Source organism: Osmerus eperlanus, chromosome 21, assembly GCF_963692335.1.
Source record: "Osmerus eperlanus chromosome 21, fOsmEpe2.1, whole genome shotgun sequence".
NCBI lineage: Eukaryota > Metazoa > Chordata > Actinopteri > Osmeriformes > Osmeridae > Osmerus > Osmerus eperlanus.
In genome coordinates, this window is record NC_085038.1 from 12031458 (window position 1) to 12040371 (window position 8914).

At 46.1% G+C, this 8914-nt stretch overlaps 1 protein-coding gene across 1 annotated transcript; it reads left to right on the forward strand.

Moving 5' to 3' along the window:
* Nucleotides 1-1343: 1343 nt before the first annotated feature.
* Nucleotides 1344-7513, forward strand: aamp (angio-associated, migratory cell protein). The gene is made up of 11 exons (XM_062447099.1): nucleotides 1344-1715; nucleotides 2798-2935; nucleotides 3141-3260; nucleotides 3629-3768; nucleotides 3983-4127; nucleotides 4347-4430; nucleotides 4542-4657; nucleotides 4908-5008; nucleotides 5286-5376; nucleotides 6665-6819; nucleotides 6930-7513. Exons 1-11 carry the CDS (start codon nucleotides 1628-1630, stop codon nucleotides 7003-7005), a joined length of 1254 nt encoding a protein of 417 aa, XP_062303083.1. The 5' UTR covers nucleotides 1344-1627; the 3' UTR covers nucleotides 7006-7513.
* The last annotated feature ends 1401 nt before the right edge of the window (nucleotides 7514-8914 follow it).

An 8914-nucleotide genomic window follows, 5' to 3' on the forward strand; every position in this document is an offset into this window, starting at 1 on the left:
AACTGTTTAAAATCATTGACTCTTAACAATTAGGTCACAAGTGTTACAAGTTCCTAAACAAGTTGCTAAACAAAGATGATGTGATTTGACTGGTGTCATCATCCAACAAATACAAATTATCTGCCCGAGGGATATTAGAGGCAATGGGTTTTTATTCCTCAAATGGGAAGACATGACAGAATGGCTACCCATCACGGCCCTTATCAGATTCAAGACCCTGGTACTGACCTTCCGAGCGGTACGGGACTGAATCTGACTACATCCAGTCTCTCCTCCAGCCTTACACCCCCACCCGCCACCTTCGGTCTTCTTCTGAAAACCCTCTGGTGGTCCCACCTCTCAAGAGTGCCCGCTCCCAACCCAAGCTCTTCTCCTGTCTGGCCCCCCAATGGTGGAATCACCTCCCCACCTCCATCAGAGACACTGACTGTCTTCCCACCTTCAAGAAAAGGCTAAAGATGCACTTGTTCCGGGAGTACAACGGTACTTAAGAAAGATTTGTTGGATCAGATGTTAGTTTATTTCCTCCAGGAACACAATGACACTTATTGAGGAACTTGTTGCACTTGTTGGTTAGTTGTAACTGATTTAACTACTTGTACTCGCTGTGAATTATGCTTGCTTTCCTACAGGTACAGTCTTGCACTTGTGAGGTTCATGTTGTTTAATTGTAATTTGTTTAACTACATGCTCTTATGTTTTTCCCAATTGGCACTTATTTGCTTTTCACAATGCTTCATGTTTTGGCTGCACACAATGTTTTTGGGACTATCTTGTTGTTTTTGATCATTGACCTATGCACTTTTGTAAAGCCACAGCAGAACTGTTAACTCTTAACAATTAGGTCACAAGTGTTACAAGTTCCTAAACAAGTTGCTAAACAAAGATGATGTGATTTGACTGGTGTCATCATCCAACAAATACAAATTATCTGCCCGAGGGATATTAGAGGCAATGGGTTTTTATTCCTCAAATGGGAAGACATGACAGGATGGCTACCCATCACGGCCCTTATCAGATTCAAGACCCTGGTACTGACCTTCCGAGCGGTGAACGGGACTGAATCTGACTACATCCAGTCTCTCCTCCAGCCTTACACCCCCACCCGCCACCTTGGAAGTCGCTTTGGATAAAAGCGTCTGCTAAATGAATACATGTAAATGTAATGTAAATCAGTGATTGGGGTATGTGGGTTTCCCCATAGATATAGCTCTCGATAAAAAACTTTCTACAGTCTGTGGCGCCACCTACAGGCGACAATGTGAAACTGACAGCGACCCGAAGAATACTAGCGCTTTTTTGACCAATCATCTCCGAACTTCTTACGTAAACGTCATCTCGAAGCGTCTGAATTCTGCCACACATGTGCCAAGTAGGAAAACATGGGGACACCATAAAGTAAACTTTGACATTTTGGAATTCGTACACCAGATTTAAACTGCAGTCTTTTTAATGTATACTATTACGCAGAAAAATATCTTAGAGCTACAATAAATACCAAGGACCACAAGAATCAAGTTAGCTTACAAGGGCTAAGGTATCATAGGTGATTATTGCTAGCTAGCTGGCAGACTAGCTAAGCATTAGTAGATATTTGTTACAAGATTTATTTTTGGCATATATCATAATGGACAACGAGGACAGTTTAATACAGCTTCACGGAGACGAAGAGATCATTGAAGTCATCGAGCTGAACGAAACGGAGCAAAATCCCGGTAAGCTGCTATGGTTGTACCTGCTAACATGAGCTGTAAAATTACAATGTATCGCTATAGCTACTGTATTGGTTCAAGCACTAATGTAAGGTCGTTTTAGCTAACAGTTATATGCGGAGGTGACATGTATATTGCTCCTATGTTACAGTTAATAAGATGCTAAAGCACTAAACCAGATTCTCTGAACCAAATGCTCAGTGGTCTAAACCTGTTCGCACACACGTTCAGGTAGTTAAGACAACATTCGTAAATCTCATGTAGGGCCTTTTTCAAAACTCTAACACAATCACTAACACACATTGTGCGCTGATGCACTGGTAAACGCGTTTAAATTGTAAACACGGGCAGTCAAAAGTTACACACTACTCAAAGTTGTTCCCATTTATTGTAGTATATCAGGAGAGCGTTCAAATACCCCTCTGTAGAAGTCTGTCTATCTGTATCAATTATAAAACTACTTATTTAGCTATTTTAGAGGATAGTGTTTGAATTGGATTCCATGGAAAGGCCACATGAATACATTTTTTGTAGATGAAGCAGTGTTTAATGTTGACTGTTAAAAACGTTGCCTGTGATGGGGACTAAGTCCTCTTATCTGGCCCAGCACAAAGACATGATGCTGAGGCAGAATTAATCTTTTACTGACTTTGATTTTGCAGTTACGCAATATTTGAGTGCATAGACAATACTTTTTATTTCGAGTTTTCTTTGGGCTACATGAAAGTGCTGAACATACAGACAAATACTGTGTTACTTGTACACAGTATACAATATATTAATTGTGCTAAGTTGTGATTTTAATAGTTTTTTTTTACTGCAAAATGTGTTTACTAAATACAGTAAACATTGTTTTGTTGTATTTACATGACTTATACGCGTTAAATTAGTTGTAGTTTCTGCTAAATGCCGTTTGACTAATGTCTATTGACTGGCTGTGTGTATGATGTGAAGTAGTGTGAGGTTTTGTGAACATCATTTGAAGATTTGGTTTCGCATCGAACGTTTTGAGAAAACAAGCGAAAGGTTTCAAGAAACGCGTCCAAAATGCTTGACCTCACCCCCGTCCTCCGCGACCCACGCAGACGACCTGGCCGAAGAGCTTGAAGATGTGGACTTCGGAGACGCGGGGAGCGGCGACGCCGACGACGAAGGGTGGGAGACCGAGGACGAGATGGAGTCGGAGCGAGACGACAGCGAGCTCACCTTCTCCAAACACACAGGTGCCTTCCTCGCTTTCCGTTTACCGTCCAGGAACTCTCCTCTCTGTCGACGAGCGAGTCGACGGCCTGTTCATCTAAACACAAAGAGGGACGGTCGGCTCCCTCGACTCGCCTCGACAGGACTCAACAAGCCAATCAAACAAACAAACAAATGAAAGGGAACTAAATGCCAGTTAAATGTTACTCAGCTGGCTGTGTCTTCCAGGCTCCGTGTTCTGTGTGAGCCTGGACCCGGTCACCAACAGCCTGGCCGTGACGGGAGGAGAGGACGACCAGGCGTACGTATGGAGGCTCAGCGATGGGGAGGTGCTCTTCCAGTGCACAGGTGAGATGCTCCAGGTGAACCGCCATCAGACACGTTCACTTTCTGGATCCAGGAATATATAAATAGGTTGTCTCATGATTCAGCATACAACCCTCAATGTTCTTGTTGACATCTGAAAATGTCGACTAGGCGTGTGAAGCATCTCTGTGCTGTTTTTCCCCTGGCAACACTCTGCCAATGCATGTTGACAGAGATTGACAAGTTTGACCAATGTCACAAATAATTTTTTCCAAAACATTGTTCTAATAATAATTTAAATGATTACAGTCAGTATTCCTTCCAGTACTGTTGTAATAGTTATTGGTAGTGTGTTGTTGTTCGGGTTAGGTGTTGACTGAAGGTGGCTTCTCTGGTGTGCTCTGCCCCAGGCCACAAGGACTCGGTGACGTGCGCCACGTTCAGCCACGACTCGTCCCTGGTTGCCACGGGAGACATGAGCGGCATGATCAAGGTGTGGAAGGTGGAGAGCCAGCAGGAGGTCTGGTCCTTTGAGGTGGGAGATCTGGAGGTGAGGAACACTGTAGGGATGGGTGGGTGTGTGTGTGTGTAAAAGAGAGTGTGTGTGTTTGTGTGACTGAGTGTTCAAAGTTGGGAGTGTGCTCTTGTCTGTCAAATCCAGTGTGTGTGTAAGAGAGAGAGTGTGACTGAGTGTGTATCTGTGAGCGTGTCTTTACGTCTTGTGTGTTAGTCAAACCCAGCGCGTGTCCTTGTCTCCCCCTCAGTGGCTGGAGTGGCACCCGTGCGCCCCCGTGCTGCTGGCGGGGACGGCTGACGGCAACGTGTGGATGTGGAAGATACCGGGAGGAGACTGTAAGACCTTCCAGGGGCCCGGCTGCCAGGCCACCTGTGGAAAGGTGCTACCGGACGGTGAGAGCGAGGGAGGGAGGGAGGGAGGGAGGGAGGGTAGGGAGGGAGGGAGGGAGGGAAAATATGAGGGGAGGAAAGAAAAGAGTGAGGGAGGGATGGGGGGGGGGAGAAAGAGCTGGGAAGGGGAGGTTGAGAGACCTCATAAAGAGGTATAGTATAAAAATGTGATTATGAAGAGAGTTCTGAATGAAACGTGTGTGTGTGTGCGCGCGTGCCCAGGTAAGAGAGCAGTGGTGGGCTATGAGGATGGGATGGTGCGTCTGTGGGACCTGAAGCAGGGAAGCGCCAGCCACGTCATCAAAGGTACGTCTGGGGTTGGTTCGGGTTCCTCACACGCACACGGTCACACAGCGCTACATCATAACATGTTCTATTTGCTATATTATAATCCTCCTCTCTTCTCTCCTGCTGTAGGCCAGGATGGCCACAAGGGGGCTCTGACGTGTCTGACTGTCAACAGGGACGGCTCCCTGGTGCTGACAGGCTCTGTGGACGGCTGTGCCAAGCTCATCAACACGGCCACGGGCAAGGTGGGTGCCAGCGCAAATACACCAGACCCATACCCCCAGGAAACACCTCCTTCCTAAACCTAACCTCAACTTTGAACCTGTCATCAATTAGTCACGTCTAATTTGCGTCGTATCGAATTATTTTCTCTCTTGTATTTCTCCATGGGGTTTCTGGGAGTTGTATTTTGAAGCCTCCACAGTTTATCACCTATTCTGGTCTTCTATCGCTGTGTCTCTCTGTGACCCTGTCCTGACCCCTGACTGACCACAGGTGGTGGGGGTGTTCTCTGTGGAGGGCTCCCAGGCCAAAGCAGCCAGAGACGGGGAGGAGGACGAGAGCAACTCTGTGGAGTCAGTGGGCTTCTGTCACGTGTGAGTGGAGGAGAACAGACGGCATGACAACCCCCCCCCCCCCCCCCAATCCTATATGCAGTGAAGGTTACTTGTGCAGATAATAGACACGTAATAAGTGGTTTTAAGTTTAACATAAGCTGTGTGTCACAGCACAACTTTTGGTGCGTCTCCCCCAGGAATTTTCAATGTAATGCCCCCCACAAAGTTGATATGAGATATTCGCCTCTGACCGTCAGCAGGATGATGCCTCGGAACAGGACTGTGGATCTCACCGCCATGTTTTGTGTGTGTCCAGGTTGCCCCTGGTAGCTGTGGCGTATCTGGATGGAACTCTGGCCGTATATGACCTCTCTACACAGACCCTGAGACACAAATGCCAACACGAGGTAAAAAAAGACAGTGTGTTCATTTAAGTGTACAGGCTTACACCTGTGCTAGAGAGTGTGTGTATTTTGTCTGTTTACTCGAGTGTATGAGCTTCATTGTGTGTGTGTGTGTACGTGTTTTGACACCACAAGAGGCTGGGTGCTAGATGGAAGATATGTCCCCCTCAAGTGGCTGAGACAAATCACAATGGTGGCCACTGACAACTACATTTCCTAAGATGGTGTGCATTAGCACACCTGGGTAGAATTAAGAGGGATTGCCACACAGGAGAGCTAGGTAGGCTTCACAGAGCGGACAAGGAGAAGCCGCCAGCGAGAGGAGTGGAACTATGGCCTGATTGAAGCCCTGTGGGGAAAGTAAACAATTTAAAAGCCTCTTTGCCTATTTTCTGTTGTTTAATTAAAAAAAGAAATTGTTACAATCTTTAACCTAAGAGTTCAGAGTTACACCTTTTTGTGGCAAGCATGGAAATCAAAGTTCCCATGACATGAACATTTCACTTTAGGAGGTTATTTAACATTAATATGAGTTCCCCTAGCCTGCCTTTGGTCCCCCAGTGGCTAGAATTTTTGATAGGTGTAAACCAAGCCCTGGGTATTCTTCTCCGCCTTTGAGAAAATGAAAGCTGAAACGCTCGGTTTTGAAAATGCTGGTTTTATGACGTCATAAAACCGAAGGTTACCTCCCCTTTCTCTGCTTTGCCTGCTCAGAGAATCTGGTACGCCCATGAAAAACTGAGCTACTACGACCGTGCGACGGCGATATCGGTTTTTACTCGAGACATCATGGCTTGCAAACAAACTAAGTACACGAAAAGTTGCTCAGTGTTTGGATGTACAAATGAAAACCAAAATTGTTGTTTAGTTCCTTCGTCTGAGCCTCTGAAGACCCAGTGTCTTAATGTTATTTTCTCTGGAAATGTGCATCTCTCCTCCTAATTAGAATTTAAAGATACAGACACAGAAACGGCACGTCCTGAGGAAAGCTCATTGTGGGACTGCTCGTAGCGGCTGTAATTATGCACCAAGGCTGAATTTCGGGAAAGAGACTTCAGATACAGTATTAGGGGACCACTAAGGCCTATATAAAAGCATCCAAAAACAGCATGTCATGGGACCTTTGAAAAGTTTGTTGTCTTTTTGAAACCCTGCTTTGTGTTCTCCTTGGCAACGAAACGCACTACTAAGGTCCGACATACCGAAGAGCAGCCGCATGGTGTTAGTGTCTAACTTACTGTGCGTCATGTCTGTGTGTTTTCCACCCCTCACGTATGTGTGTGTTCCTCAGGCCGGCATCGTGCACCTGCACTGGGAGGAGTCTTCGTCAGTGGTGTCGACCTGCTGTCTGGATGGCGTGGTGCGTCTCTGGGACGGTCGCTCCGGCAGCCTGGTGTCAGAGTACCGCGGCCACACGGGAGAGATCCTCGACTTCACACTCAACAGGTACACACACACACACTTTCCTAAAGTGCACGTTCAGTGTGTGTGAAATCTATGCCTCTGTGTCTCACCGCTCTCTCCCTCCCTCTCCCTCCACGCGTCTCTCCGTTCAGGGAGGCCTCGATGGCAGTCACAGCCTCAGGAGATCATCATGCCAAAGTATTCTGTCTTCAGCGACCTGACCGGTAGAGAGAAGGAGTGAGAGAAGAAGAGAGGAGGAGAGGTGGAGGATGGTCATCCACCCTCCTATCTCTCCATCTCAGTCAGAAGTTTAAACCTTCAAACAGACTTCCTCTGTGTTCTCTAATCTGGAGATGGATGGAGAATCCCCTCCTTCGCTCCCTCCCTCGCTCCCTCCGGTCTTTAAAATGCCCTTGTGTGGTATTGTTCCAGTCATAGCAGAACGTCCTCAATCTCAGATGTTCCTTGGTTCCACCTTAGAACCCAAAGAGAACTCACATCTCCAGGCATAACTGTCATGTGTGACACACATTCACTGTTATATTTATGCCTTTTCAAAGTGTTAAATTGAATACAAATTGGTTTAAAAATCCTCTCGACATGAATTTGTTTTCTTTCCCATGAGGAAGTTATGTTAACTTTGTTGAAAAGCAACAATGGCCTCAAACTCAACTCAATGTAAATATCAGTTTGTTTCTGTATTTCAGAAACATCCAATAAAATGATTTCAACCCAAGTTTCTCTTCAGAACTCCCAGCTTTTTCCTTTTTTCAAACACACCACCTAGATACATCTCAGTTGTTACTTATTACACATACAAATATATTCCTCCCCTACAGCAAAATTGAATGTGAGTGATGGCATACACTTGAGAGGTGGGTTGATGACATGAGAATGATAATACCATTATGAACTGGAATAAAAAATCACAAAAGCAAACTGGAAATTCTCGTGACGAATATAAACATCCAGCTGTGTGCAACAATTCTGTTTGTGCTTGTCTTTGTGAAACAACATACAGGCTCATATCCTGTGATTTCTGACCCTTTTATAAATGTCATCTGTGGTTTGTGATCTTTTAGATAGCAACTGTGCTTCTAAAAAAAAACAGTTCAGTGAGAAATTAGTCCTTGGACTCTTTTAGGACGTAATGGTCTGCTAACAGAACTCCTGAGAAGTTAGATGAGACTCCCTCAGTCTCCCTCAGTCAGTCAGAGGGATGAGTCTGTAGACTCAGACTCATGTTGATTTTAGTTGTGGTTTTAGTGAACCAGGTCTGGCTTAAAGACAACTTGAAATGATTTGTTCATGGGTGTGGATCGGTGACTGGTCTACATCTAACAATGTTTATTTAGCAGACTTTTTTTAAATCAAAAGAGACATACAAGGGGATACTATCTTCTAACATCTGCAGTCAATTGCTCTACCACTGAGCATTACCCATCCCCACGCTCTACCACTGAGCATTACCCATCCCCATGCTCTACCACTGAGCATTACCCATCCCCACGCTCTACCACTGAGCATTACCCATCCCCACACTCTACCACTGAGCATTACCCATCCCCACGCTCTACCACTGAGCATTACCCATCCCCATGCTCTACCACTGAGCATTACCCATCCCCACGCTCTACCACTGAGCATTACCCATCCCCATGTTCTACCACTGAGCATTACCCATCCCCACGCTCTACCACTGAGCATTACCCATCCCCATGTTCTACCACTGAGCATTACCCATCCCCACGCTCTACCACTGAGCATTACCCATCCCCATGTTCTACCACTGAGCATTACCCATCCCCACGCTCTACCACTGAGCATTACCCATCCCCATGCTCTACCACTGAGCATTACCCATCCCCACGCTCTACCACTGAGCATTACCCATCCCCATGTTCTACCACTGAGCATTACCCATCCCCACGCTCTACCACTGAGCATTACCCATCCCCATGTTCTACCACTGAGCATTACCCATCCCCACGCTCTACCACTGAGCATTACCCATCCCCACGCTCTACCACTGAGCTATACCCATCCCCATGCTCTACCACTGAGCATTACCCATCCCCACGCTCTACCACTGAACTATAAACACTTACCGGCATACTTGTTTCTGTAGTGAAACATT